Source organism: Alligator sinensis, unplaced genomic scaffold, assembly GCF_000455745.1.
Source record: "Alligator sinensis unplaced genomic scaffold, ASM45574v1 scaffold1242_1, whole genome shotgun sequence".
NCBI classification, from domain to species: Eukaryota; Metazoa; Chordata; order Crocodylia; family Alligatoridae; genus Alligator; species Alligator sinensis.
The window spans coordinates 565,592-580,162 of NW_005842833.1; the positions used below are offsets into that span (position 1 = coordinate 565,592).

General features: G+C 44.8%; 1 protein-coding gene across 10 annotated transcripts in view; it reads right to left on the reverse strand.

The window, feature by feature from the left end:
* PIAS1 (protein inhibitor of activated STAT 1) overlaps nt 1–14,571 on the reverse strand; it is a 94,123-nt gene that overhangs the window by 42,998 nt on the left and 36,554 nt on the right. For 8 of the 10 annotated variants that reach the window (XM_006035415.3, XM_006035416.3, XM_006035414.3 and 5 more), the window contains exon 2: nt 9,295–9,739. In XM_006035415.3, coding sequence (XP_006035477.1) covers nt 9,295–9,739 — 445 coding nt within the window. Of the gene's footprint in view, nt 1–9,294; nt 9,740–10,533; nt 10,605–10,944; nt 10,962–14,571 lie in introns of those variants that run through there. The other 2 variants (XM_025191573.1, XM_006035417.3) reach the window with 2 other exon arrangements.

Consider the following 14,571-nt stretch of genomic DNA (forward strand, 5'->3'; position numbering starts at 1 on the left):
AAGAAGGGCAGGACCCCCGGGCAGCTGGGCTGAGTACAGACAGAGCAGTCTAGGCTTTTAAGGCAGCAAAAGCCTAGAAGGCTCCTGGATTCCTCTCTTTGGTCTACCACGCACTTGCTGCAATTCCACATTTCAGCCAAGTGCCTCGTTTTGCTCGTCTGTGCCGTGGGTCCACTGACACCTCTCACATGTACTGTGAAACCTTTCTGGAGCTCTTCAAGAGGTTTTGATGAAAGCTGCTGCAGGAAACGTGCAAATTATTCTTCCCTCTAAAGGAAGCAGCCTCCAGTGTCTGGTCTGCCTGACAGGAAGAGAGTAACGTGTTTGTCTTGGCTGCAGCGAACCTGCATTAGAGAACCTGCTGCTGCGATATGTTATTGTGCAACCCCGAGTGCTTGAGAATGCTTCCCTTCAAGTTTCCAGGCTCTGCTCAGCCCGTTGCAATCACCACCTCATTTACACACACACACACACACACCCCCCTCTCTCCCCTCAGCAATAAGATTTTGGAAGCTGCTGTTCAGCATATATTTAAAAAACCGCAACCAAAAGAAAAAAACAGTTTATTTGAATAAATGAGACCACGTATCTGAGACCAATGGCCTGGAGAGGCTCCAAGGGCTAAAATTAACTCATGTAAACATGCTGTATTTTCGAACTTTCCATAACAGAGTTTATCTACAGGATGGATCAACTGGAACAGCCATGCAACCGGGTATATCTTCATTTGCACCATTTCTTAAAGAGTAAGTCGCTTTTGCTTAAGACACAATCCCAAAAAACAAAACTAAACACACACGCGCTCCCCGCCATGTGCTAATTACACCTCTGGGTAAGGAACACTTTGGAAGACCTACACTGAGGCTTCTCCAAGGTCAAGGATGCAATCTCTCAATCCTTATCCTGCTCTCTATTTGACTCCTCCACCTGCTAGCTTGACTTTTAAACGGCAAGCCTTTTTGAAACAAGAACCATCCTTTATTGCTCATCTATACAATGTGTAACCCAGTGGGAACCCAACCAGGGACCAAGACCCTACCCGCCTACCATGAACTATGCTATAACAGGCCTCTATTAGCTGAAACACCCATTTTAAGAAGCCCATTGAGCAACAGATCCCATTCATTCTCGCATATTTTTAAACCCCGGGACTTGAAGTTCAAATCCCAAACTACATTCAGGCACCTAAACATGAGTAGGCTGCTTTTCCGGGAGCAGTGCACCTTTGCAAGCCCCACTAAAGCAACTGCTTTCTGCAGATGTTGAGCATGGGGGCTTTTTGGTTTTAAATCAAGTCCCCTAAGCGTGGCTTTTGGAAACCAAATGCAGGCATCTAGATATGAAGAGTCTGGAGTCAATTCCTAACAGCACCAACATCAATTGAGACATAATTGAAGGTATGGAGCTAACACTGCAATATTCCTGTGAAGGGAAGTGTTTTTCGGCTAGATGCATCCAAGTGGCTGAAATGCTAGAAGCAGCAGACAAAGGCTGTGACCATTTGAAATGTAGTGAAAAGCTCCGTTCTGAGCCCACCGTTTATATAATGCAGATAACCGAGTTGCTATTGATGTCTACAATGACCACCATCTTTATCTCGCAGAGGGAGAAAAGCGCCACCTGTGAAATCCCAATGTTTAGATCTCCTTTGAGAGCTAGCTGCCCCTTGGATAGCTACTAAAGAAAATGAGAATCTTCCCATTTCTCTCCGTATCCAACGTGGCTCGTCCTCCCACTTACAGACAGGATTGCAACCTAAGATAAACGTGCAAGCTTGTAAGACCAAGTTTAGCAAAGCCCATAAGCACAAACTTAACTTTCATCCTAAATTGACTATTTTTACATACTTTGCTGATTTGGGGTTATAGTTCACTCTAGCAAAGCTTTCACTCTCAGTTAAAAAGATGGATCCCACTATAACCTGGGACAGGCAACTTCTCCAAAGATCAGCCACTGCTGGATCCGTTCAGAAGAAATGTACTGAAATGTCTCATCATAGGGGAGACCTCGACTGTGAGGCGAGCTATGCAAAAACTAAGCAATCTGCTAGAGTGTACTCAGGGGAAAAAAAATCTCCTTAGCAGAAAAGCTAAAGTTGATTTAAACTTCCAATGCACTTCAAAAAAACCCCCAGAGAGCCTATACTACAGAATGACTGGTTTTTATAGCTGAATTCAAGGGAGACCACATACAAATAAAAATTAAGGTCAAAATAACAAGATATTAATGTACCGCATTTCTGGTTTAGTTCAGCCAACCACAGGAACAAAACCAAGTCAGCACTACTAAAAGAGCTGCAGAAACGGAAGTCAAAACACCGAGTCCTTCAACTCAGGTCGGAGCTTTCTGAACCTTAAACAGCACGCATATTCAAAACAGTAATAATCACAATGATGCACTAGCAGGAGCTGATAAAAGCTTGATTCCACTCACAAACCTCACCAGCGGTTACGCTCAGCGTGGATCTACCTAACAAGACGGGAAAGGCAGCAGTAGCTTGCTAAGTAAAGTTTCATCTGCATCCAAACAGGACTCTAAGCGCATACAATTGTTTAGTGAATAAATCCCAGACACAACCAGCCTCCCACACTGCACCACGATCGCTATCCAGGAGTTATACGATGCACACTCGGATGCATGAAATGGCCAAGTGTTTGCTGAATTCTTATCAATGATTTACCATTTCTTAAAACATTTATGTTAATGCAAACGTGCCAATGACTAGCAGGTGGGCTAACTGCTTCCTGGAATTGCGCAAATGAGCGAGATCCTTGCCCCAGCGAGGTCAATCATAGCTTTGCTCTCAACTTCCACGGGCCAGGATTGCCCCAAGGATATTACATTCAAAACTGCAAAGTAAAATCTTCTACCAAGCTTCAAGGGAGCCATGAAGCCAGCCTTTTACAAAGGTACAGTTGTCTGACCAGAAGTCCTCGTCTCCTCCTGCTGCTGAAGGCAAAACCCCAATTTCCATCAAGGTACCTTTAGATTTGGGATGAAGTAAACAGGAGATTATAGTGGAGCATAACTAATTTCTTGTGGAAAAGTCAACTTCCCATGGCATTTGTTACATTTTAGCACAAAAAGCAACTTCAAGAATTGCTGGGTTTTTTTTAACACACATTCCCTGTGGTGTTGCATACAGGGAAGTAAAGCTGTGAACATTTACAGCACTCTTCAAAGCTGCAAGAGCTGAAACAATAAGAAGTTGCATTTAAATATACATCCTCTTGGGGAACTCTGATGGTGCTCAATTGCCTCATACTGCTAAAAACCAGAAAGATCAAAGGTATAAATGTTAGGGGCACAGGAGCCAAATTCTAAAACCCACTCTGATGAACAAATAATTTAAATCCCCCAAAACAATTAGCATTGCCCAAAATAAATATTTTTTGGACAATCAGATTAGGCAAAATCTTTGTTTTATGGAATCCAATAGACAGTCAATTACTTTAATAGGATCTTAATTTCATACCCATCCCAAGTACTTTTACCAGTGTCATTTTGCAGTAAATAATGATGTTATAAAATATTTCACGTACAAATTTTAAGCCTTCCAGTGAACATCAGCTAGCTTGTTGAAAGCAGACAGCATTTTTAAGGGCTCATTAAGTTCTTGCAGGTTATTCGCTATTTCTAATTTCATATATCGACTTTAAGGTTGATTTTTTTTAAACCCACACCAGTCCATACAGCTTTGATGTTTTGAGCCTTTAGAGTTCAGAATACTCTCGTTTTTCAAATTTAACAGGTTCAGAAGACTGGAAGGAGAAACAAGAAAGCAAAAATTGTGAAGGCACCTGGTATACCAGAAATCGGCTCCTAGTGAAGGCCTAATAAAAACCCTGGAACATCAGATTTCCAATGCAAATGTCACATTTTTATGGTAGACAAGGTACTTTGGGCAAACGTGATATCTTTTATTAGACCAACTAAGTAGTTGGAAAAAATGTTTTTTGCAAGTTTTCAGGCACAAACACCCTTCTTCTGGGATAGGGCGAGTCTGCTGGTGTGTAAGCACTGTCATCATCAATGCAAAGCATATAAATACATATATTCAAGCTAGTACAGTACAGTCTGATACAGTAGTAATGCTAATCACACATTTTAGGGCTAAACATCATTCCACAAGGTAAGCAAAGTTATAGTTATGCTCATCATATGCTTCATCAGCATCATCCTCTTTATGCTACAAGTCAGATTGTGACAATATTGAATATTTTATTGATATCATATATTGAGACCAACTATCCCAAACACCTACTGGTTTAAAATTTGGCTTTTACAACATAAATAGTGCAAAACAATCATCATTTAACAGAAAGTATAATATATCAATCCGCTATTAGCATAACCTGCTTGGCAAGGATTTCACATCATGGCAACCTCACCGTCTTCCTCAGTTTCCTAACAGAGGAACAGAGTTGGCAGCATTGCGTCAGCTGTAAAACTGTCCAATTAATTTTCATACACACTTTTTCTGACGACTGCGAACACAGGATGACCTTCAGTTAGATTCCTGTCTGAACACGAATTCTGTTCCCAGGTTTAGCTATGGTGTCGGCTCATCCCAGTAACCCAAACTAGAACTTCTTAACATACGTGTGGATGCATGCAGCTGGACTGAGATGCACCCTTTTTTTTTTTTCAATTGGTGTTACAAAGGAGGATCAATTCTCCTTCGTAATATTTCTTGAACATGTTCCCAATTTTGTAATATTTATGTCAAGGTTTCCATTTCTTCCACATAACCTGATCCAATTCCTTTTGAACTTACGAAGTTTTCACCCATACTCAGGTAAATTAGAGTTATTCTGGCAAAGGCCAGGGAATTATAAGAGATACTAATCAGCTTGTATTAGGTGTTGTCCAATACAGATGCTTCCTTCAGTTTGCAACACCTGAAGTGGCCAACTTCCTCGGTGACCCAAATCCTGTGCTCCACTGAGCTGGGACAAAGAACACGCATTTTCATTAGAAAAGCAAGCCTACTTAGGCAGCCCTCTCTGGGCTCGAATGGATGTTGTACATCCCTTCAACTCCCAGTTCTCTTTTGGTATTTATTTATTTGTTGGTTTTTTATTTTTTTAACTTCAGGGGTAGAGAAGCAAAGCAAGAGCCATGCACCAGAAATGCTCTAAAAGCAGAAGTGAGAGAATCTGCTGGTTGAAGAGAACGGCAGGGATGGATCTTTCTACTACTCCACGCCTTGCAGCCTGCTACGCTCGGTTCTCAAGAGCACAGAGCTGGTTTAAAGGACTAGTTTAAGTCCAATACGGCTAGATTACTCCACTGCCCTCGTAATGATGTAGCTCGGTGCTACAAGTCAGATGGCGGACTGCAAGCCAGAGAGGGCAAAGGAGATTAAGCAGCCGTCAGGCAGTGCCCAACTTTCCATGCAGCAGCTCCTGGTCAGGCAATCTGCAGCCAGCTGCTTTAAATGGAAGATCTACATGGGGAAGAGGAAACAGAACAGCTTTCCATTTTCTGATCAGCTCCATCCAATTCACAGGCACAGACTATTGCTGGAAGACACTTGACACAGTCTAGAACGGTCTGAGGAAACAACCAACAGCAGCTTTTCCTTCTTTTGTTCTTGACAATAGAAATAATGGGTTGAAAATGCCATTTTCTGATAACATAATGTATTGCGTAACTATAAAACAATACAGCCTGTACCCAAATGCTGTACTATGCCAAAAGATATCGTTTTGTGTTTTGCAAAATAATGTTTTCCTCTCGCTGTAGGGCAAAAATTGACTTCCAGCAACTTGCCAATCCACAAATCTGCCTTCAGTTGAGACGGGCTGGGGCGAGTGGGGAGAACCACGTGCAGGCACAAAGATCTCTCCATTTCTGGGGTCCGCGGAAGCCAGTCTCTACTCTGAAAAGGATGAAGGAAAACCTGGCATCGATGGCTCTGCGCCGAACCCCAGCAGCGTCGTTGATCGACACCAAGAGATCTGACTCACATGCCGTTTCTGAAGAAGGGAACTCGATCTTCAAACCCCAAGTCAAATCCCCAGCCCGTTCTCATCGTGGCAAGAGAGGTATGAAACCAGCTTCCCCATCAAACTCGGAGAGAATCCAAGGAGTAAGGAACTGAAAGACCCTGAAGTCAAGCCAGCATCCAAACAGGAAGCTTTGCAAGCGCCTAGCACAGGCATCGGCCATTTGAGAACAAAGTGAAGATGCGTCACGTGAAAAAACGAGTTCCTCACAGCAACAAAATGGAGGCCAGAATAATTTGGGGCAAACGTCTATCCAGTAATCTAAGGCAGGCTGTCCAATTTGTAAGCGGCCAAGGGAACCATGAGCCGCATCAGTGGGGACCGTAAACCCCAGAGCCCAGGCTAGTGTGAACCACAGGCCCCCAACCACCACTGCGCTGCACTCACGGCAGCCACTGCACCATAGAGGCAGGTGGTACCTCCCCCCCCCGCCATGTGCCTCCACATCAGCCCCACGGGCTGCCCAAGCACTGTTGGCTGCACCAGGGTGGGAGCAGTTAGTCCAAAGCTGAGGGAGGGGGAGTAGGGGTGCTCCGCTAGAGATTTCTTGGGCTGATACCGATGGCCGATTTTTAACAAGCCATATTGGCCAAAACCAATCCGACTGCCCATATGTGGCCCAGCAGCTTGGAGAACAGCGCCTGACTAGTAAGTCGGTTGTGGGGGAATGGGCGTGGGGGCAGACCGAGGCCCCTGCAGTGAGTGGGACTGGGGCAGGTACTGCACAGCTGGGGTGGGGCATGGGACAGAGCCACGGCTCGTCCAGGGGGGCGTGGGGAGGAGGGGGCAGCTCCCACTGCTGCACACACCCCGGGAAGGCATGGGGGAGCGGTGCCCCCAGATCTGTGTGCGGGACAAGGGTGGGCTGCTGCTGGGGGTTGCACCAGGCTCTTCCCAGCCCAGCCCAGCCCCTCTGCCGGGAAGAGCCCAGCACAGCCCCCAGCCCCAGCTCACCCTCGCCCTGTGCACATATCTGGGGACACATGCCCCCATGCCCTCCCGGGGTGTGTGCAGTGGCGGAAGCCACCCCCTACTCCCCACGGCTCTGTCCCACTCCCTGCCCCGGCTGTGCAATGCCTGCCCCAGACCCACTCCCTCCCTCACTGTGGGAGACTCAGTCTGCTTCCCCGCCCCCACGCCCCTTCCTTCCCCAACACCCCTTCCTCCACAATAGACTTACCAGCCGGATGCTGCTCTCCATGCTGCCAGGCTGTGCTCCTGGTTGCCTGCATGCTGCAGTGCGCTGCGGCTGTGCATGCATCTGGCATTTATCAGTGACATTATCAGCCCAAAAAAAGCAGATTGCCAATAATGACAATTTTCCTTATATCGGTGCCAGTACAATATGGGAGCCTAGAAACCCCAGCTGCAGTAGCAGTCGGAGTGATAGGGAGAGTGGTGGCTGGGTAGGAGCCTAGGAGCTGCACATTAAGTCCTCATGGTCCGCATACAGTCCAGAAACTACCAGCTGGTCAGCCCTGTTGCGAGATGTTAACTAAAAACCAGCATATCCAATAATGTAGAATATGGTGGAGATGTTAATAGCACAGCCTTCTCGTATCCTATAGTGAGAGGCACAGCAACGGTCAAGGAGGTTTACATCTGTAGGTTTCAGATTACTAAAAAGTGGGTTTTTCTTACTAGAATATGCAGTAATTATTTTTCCTCATCTTTATAAAAAGATTTTTTCCCTAAACCATCTTTGTGATGTCCGCAGAGAGTGTTGCTACAGACTAGAATTACTGTTTACTTTCCACTACAAGAAGAAACCAAAAGCACTGGTTCTTGCACGCATGCATCGAGGAGCTCCTCCCCTCCCAGAAGAGGAGAGAGGAAAAGTACTCTCAGGATTAGAGGCATAATGGAGGAAAAGTACCGAATACATGCGATCTAACCATACCCCTCAGTGCTAAATAATTCATTTCTAAAGCACTTGGCATGATTTTAAGCTGTACCCATTATGCTCACCCATTTCATTGTGAAAGTTCACACAAGGAGAAAACTCCCTGCCATGTATAAACTGCTTGAGCAGTAAGACATGACAAGGCATGAATTATGATCTCTTAATTTAGGTTTGGTTTATTAGGCATGAGGCTGACAGTAGAGTGCTCTTCACCACAACAGGGAATGAATGTATACCATAATTCATGTGCTAGAGTGTCTTACTGAAATTACAGCATTATACTGTTACTTTTAAAAGTATTTATAATACTAAGTGATGAGACACATTCTGAGCAGCTAATTATCCGGCATTAGAGTCACTGCCTGGAATTTCTATGAACCAATTAAGAGACTCCAGACTAAAGCAAAGCCAATATCGCCCTCTTTTAGAGAGAAGCTCAACGTTACGCTCAGTGCATTGGAACCAGAGTACACCGATTTCTGCTATTCCAGAAGCTGTTAATCACCTGGTTTCCATTTCATTCTTGTGAGTGCCTCAGTCCATAACAAGTGAAAAACTAAGTATACAAGCTGCTAGACTTGCTGACACACCTCAGTAGCAAATTGTAGAGCAACAGCACCAAGACTGGACACTGTTCACCCAGGCACAGCTGTGTGTATTGGCATAAGCTCTATGGATACAACCTGTTTTGATAAGGAGCAGATTTCATGTTACCAATGTTCCTCCAGGCTTGGAAAGGAGAGCAGAGGCCGTTCAAACTGCAGCTGGAGATAGACATTGCACTTTTCAAGATCAGTTAACAAATTTTGCAAAATGGTTTTGTATTTAACTATAGTATTAAATATCCTAGTGGACTAGGCAAGCATTTTGTAGACAAAGTAAAACACTATAGAAATCAACCTCTAAGTATTAAGTCTGTACGGGACCAAAATGATTATCTAGTTTAACCTGCTGCCTTACACTGACCAAATATGTATTTTTTTTTTGACAGGCCCAAATATTGATTGATGAACTTTTTGACTGAGCCATCTGCTCTGAAGTGCTCACGCTTCCTTATTTTTAATGAGTTCCTCGCCCTAACAATATTTTTCTGCCCAATCCACGCTCCTGTGGGGGCACTCATGTACCCGGAATTGGCGACATTTCTTTGTAGCTTAACAATGTTGAGTCAACTCGCAAATGCTGGTGCATCAGATGCATCTCCTTGCGTGCCATAGAATAAGCTGCTCCACGAAGCAATCATTACACTTACCCAAAAATAACATGGCTCAAAACTCTGCCTGGATGCATCATTAAACAGTGTACACGCTAGTGACTGAAGTCATCCATTATTACTGAACATAAATTCAATATACAGCATTAACAGTATTGCAGCCTTACCTAGACTGGTAGGTTTTATCAGTTCATCCAGTAAGTCGTAAAAAGGTAATTTCTGAAGTTTGATGTCTGGATGGACAGGGTGGAGTGCGGAAGTAAGGTGGGGCAGTTCCAGTTCATGCTTAGGTCCCAGGAGAGAAACAGGAAGCAAGGGTGATGCTGCAGGGTGGCCATCGTAAGTGAGCTGTGGAATGGTAGAGGGTGACAAAGTCGCTGGCATGGAGCTTGAGTGTACGCTGGGGAGAGACAAGTCTGCAGGTGTCATGATTTTCTGAGGGAACCTCCGCCTGTAGAGTTCTTTGATTTTCATTTGCACAGCAGGGCTGCAGCCAGCCTTTAACAAATGCAGAGCTTTTGTGAGCAGTTCGTGTTTGCGTCCGTGCTTGTTCCTCCCCGCGTATCCCAGAAGTACTTGCAGCTCCGAAACTCTAAGGCTCATAACCATTTGCTTGAAGACAAACAAAAATTCATCAGCATTAGTATTTCAGCTAAGGTTAATACTTTTCTGCATCTTAATCCTTCTGAGCATAATCGATTTAGGCCATTATTTCTCCCTCATCCTTGACTTGAAATACAAACTTGAACAAAATCTTATTTTAAGTGCTGGCAGTTATACAGATATAGAAAGTATGGGGAGGGGGCTTGTCATTTTTATAGGTATTGATTTCTAATTTGCTACAGATGATCCAAGGCCTTAACAGCAAGGGAGAAATTTGGACCAAAGGGGATGAAGAATTTTCCTGTGGTGTAGGATAAGTTACCAAATCATTACTCCAAAATTTAATTTTCCTTCTTTCCCACGTACATTCATACCAATATAATTAAAGGCCTCATCATTTTGATTCCAGAAAACACAGCCAGATGTTAGCAAGTATTTAGCAAGCTCTCCAACACATGTGGTACAGCCACCAAGTTCCCAGACACTGCTTGGACTTCTGCCACAGGAAAATTCTGCAAAAGGGGTCTAACAAAGTGCATGAATATGCTAATTACAAAAGAGACAGAGAAAGAGAGAAGCATCTCGTCTCCACAACTCATAGCTCATCAAGTGACAAGCACCAACTGTCACAGAGGGCCATACTTAAAGTAATTTCAAAGTAAATGTTGCAATGCATTCGGCTTAGGCCTTTGAAGGATGCTTTGTCCATGATTGTATTCTTAAGGCTGTTTTACTATGGCCTATCCTCATTTGAGCAAAGTCAAAATATGTCAAAGCAGAAAGGAAAGGTACATTTCTTTTACCTAATGGTTTACGTTCTTTGCAGTCACTGCTCTGTTCTTTCTTCACCCTCTTCCCCATTTCAGCTAGTTAATTTTCAGCATCCTCTTTTGCCCAGCCCCTCTCTCACCCCTGATAAATTGGCAGACACCTTACATGAGAATAATACAGCTGCAACTCCTTTAGCCCTTTTAAGCTACTAGCATAGGCCAAACTTCAAAAAACAGAATACTTACAGTGACTATAAGCACTCTCTGCTTAAACTTGAACCCTTTCTTTAAAAGAAAAATGTTAATTTTACAGCTATACAAAAGTAGATGTCCTTATAGCCTGTACGTGGCGAGACCTCTAAAAGATATACCACCAACTTAGTTCACCTTACAATCCTTTTTCTTAGCCACCCGGAGCAAAGACATGACTTCATGCTGACTTACTCGTTTGGTGTAGGAGCTCTTATATGCGTATGACTTCTAGCTAGGTGGATAAAAAGACAGTGGTCACAGTCAAAGCTTCACATTTGCCAACATTTAGGTTTGGCAAAGCTGGCATTTAAAAATGGGTGACAGAATTGGGAACTAGAAATGGGGTGGCAGAAGTGGGAACTAGTAATGCCAGAGTGTTCCCAGTGTTTTAATTTAAGTATAAATCTACATGTGTTTTGAGGGAAAGGAAGTGTCTACAAGTTTCAAAATGACTTAGAGGGGGTTTATCTTTGAGTTTCATGAAATCTTCAGATGCAGTCTCCAACCTAAATTATGCAATACATACATTTCCCTCATCTCCCTTGCCACACTTGAGGGGGTTTTGGTTTTTTGGCGGAAGTGGCAGGGACCCTGCCTTCATTCATTATTATGGTTGCTGGTCCTTTACCCTCAAATCTTGCTACTCCCCAAGCTGTACTGCTGAATGAAAATGTATGGCTAATTAGATCAGGGGCTGGCAACATTTGGGGGGGGGGGGGGCGCGGCGGCCCTGACACAGGGCCTGAACTAGGACTCAGCAGCCACGACTCCTCAGCTGCGGGATGAAAGCCCTGCGGGACAGAGCCCGCGCTGCCTGACTGCAAGGCATGGGCAGAGCTCGACCTTGCCAATGCCCCGGACAGCCGACTGCAGCACGGTGCAGGGGCAGTTCCATTGCACCAGGACTCAAAGGCTTGTCGACCCCGATCTAGACCGATTTCACTAGCTAGGGAACCAAGGGGAACCCTGCACACAAAACAGGAGAAAAGAAAGAGAAATCTCTATGTGCACATGTGCTTCCCCCTTTGTGTAGCAGAAACCAAAGAGATACAGAAGGAAATTTTCTCTTCGGTCACTGCCGAGGACTGGGCCCCCTTCTACTGAGCACCCAAAGGATTTTCCTGCAAGGGAGACATGGGAAAGTCAAATGCCCGTGATGCAGCACCCCAACAGAGCTCTGGGGTTTGCCGCATGGATCTCGTAAGATTTTATTGAATGTTTCCAGATGTCAACTGATAAATTTCAAGGGGTTATTTATGAGGTGCTGCCGAAACGGCTTGTGCCCGGGCCAAAACAACTGCTATCTTATAAATCAAATATTCGCAGGGTCCAGCGTAAGAACTGCTGTAAAGTCCACACTTCTCCATTTGCTGCATAAATATGCTGGGCAATTATTTGTTTAAACGTTGCACTGCTAGCACTTGCGGTTATGAAAACAGCCCGAAAGATGCAAACTGGGTATAAAAGGGACACTCTGTAGACTTCCCCAATTTTCTAAGCCTTCTGAAACAATCCGTCATCCTAATGTGTAAACAACTTTGTCGTCATAAACAGTTAACTCTGAAACCTAAAGTGACAGATTTAATCAAGACTCCGATTTACCAGAAACATCAAATCTGCACATTTACCCCAAACACAGCCAACCCCATGTTCCTTAGAGATCAAAAGCTCCAGCTGTCTCTGATCCAGCTCCCCAAACTGCCAACTTCTGTCCTGAGATCTCCCCTGCAATACAGTGTGGTTAGGTCCTGCCAATAGGAGTCTGCAGCACGCAAGACTGGGAGAAAGAATTTAATTTTATTCAAATGCGCACACACTTTACTAATGCATTATTCATTTTCATCTGAATTTCATCAGGTCACCTGCATTATTTAAAGTAAGGAAAAGTTGTCACCGAATTTCCAGCCTGTTACAGCAGAGGTCCAAGTACCTTGCTGCAAAGACCACATGGCCTGGCTATAACCGAGAGGTCTGCTGGACTCTTGTACAGGTGCAACTGGTCCACGCTCTGCCAGACGTAAGGTAATTTTTTGCACGGATTTACTAGGTAAAGAACATGAGATGCTTGAAAGGAAGAGCTTGTGTTGTAAAGAGACAGCAGCATTTCAGCCCCAACATAAAATGGTGACAGAAAGAGAAAGTACCTCTTACATACATCTGAGACATGAATGGACTTGGTTTCAAGCCTTATAACCAAAGGGCTTAATATCCACCATTTAAAGTCAGCGCCTCAGCAACCAGAATCACCCTGAGCTCTGTAGTTTTGCCATGAACCAGCAGATTCAATTCTTGGGTCTCCCCAAGGTTTCTAAAGTGGATAAAGAAATTATATGTTCTAACTGGAAGAATACTCCATGATGCAATCTTTTTACCCTAAAAGTACTCATATGTTGAAAGCGTGGTCAACCGTGTAGGAAGATTCATTAACCGAACCAAGCAGTTCTTCACAATCTCTCTCACCGTGAAACTGGCACTTTAACTCTTTTCTCTTCCTTTAAATAAAAAGAACTAAAAACTGCCCTTATATTTGCAACATTAAGTAGTGAAAGTTAAGGTGTACGTACTACTGTCTATTATAGGAACACCACCAACAGGAAATCTTGTCTATTTAATTGGGGAAAAGAAGTCAACATTTTAGTACGTTCGGGGCCAACTTGGCCATTTCTGCGGTTTCCTCCGTTTTCAATTTTATTTGTGCATGTGTTACTTGTCCTGGCTGTCGCTTAAGAAAGCTACATGAAAACCAGGAGCCAACTAAAGCGTTGTCTGCTTGCAAACGTCTACCAACACAGCATGGAAGTCAGGGGTGTTAAGAGGTGCCACCCCTGCCTGACAGCCATGCTAACAGAAACCCCAGCATAGATGCAGCCATACTAAAACCCATGCATTTTCTAGCACAGCTGGTTTTACCAGGGGACGATGGGGATGGCGTGCCAGACTAAGTAGCATTGGAAAAGCCAGGATTGTACTGGTGAAAACTGTAGCTGTGCTAGGGGTAGAAACACGTCCCCTGATGTCTCATTTGTGCTGCCATAAAATACTTTATGGTGGCAGAAGCTGAGAGCAAGCAGAGGTCCTACACTTTGTACCACCACATCAAAGGAATGAAGAGTGGTGCAACAGAAGGTAGCCATAGGCCACTACTCTAATGTGGCACGCAAGGGGAAGAGCTAGATTTGGGGCTCCTGAGGCAGCTCTCGGAGACCATAAAAACTAGGGAGGCGGTAGTCATGGGAGACCTAAACTACCCAGACATCTGCTGGGAGACGCAGACAGCAAAGTCCCACCGTTAACGCAGGTTCCTATCCCGTGTACAGGACCTCCACCTGACGCAGGAGGTACATGGTCCCACTGCGGGGAATGCCATACTGGATCTGGTATTGGCAACGGGGGATGACATGGTAGGGGACCTACAGAACAGCGGTCACCTGGGGGACAGCGATCACCAAATAACAGAATTCATCATAAGACGTCGAGTGGGTAAGGTAACTAGTAGGGTGAAAGTGCTAGACTTTAGGAAAGCTGATTTCAATGAACTCAGGCGATTAGTCAAGGACGCACTGCAGAGTAGGAGGTTTGAAGAGATGGGAGCCCAGGAAGGGTGGCTGTGCCTGAAGGAAACGATCCTTCGGGCACAAAGGGAGACGATCCCGATGCGAGGAAAAAGGGGGAAAGGGGGCAAGAGGCTTCCTTGGCTGACCAGAGAAATGCAGAGCAGCCTACGGGCTAAAAGGAGGGCATATAAAAAGTGGAAACGGGGAGAGATTACTAAAGAGGAGTATACCTCCTCTGCTCGTGCTTGTAGGGAGGCAGTTAGAC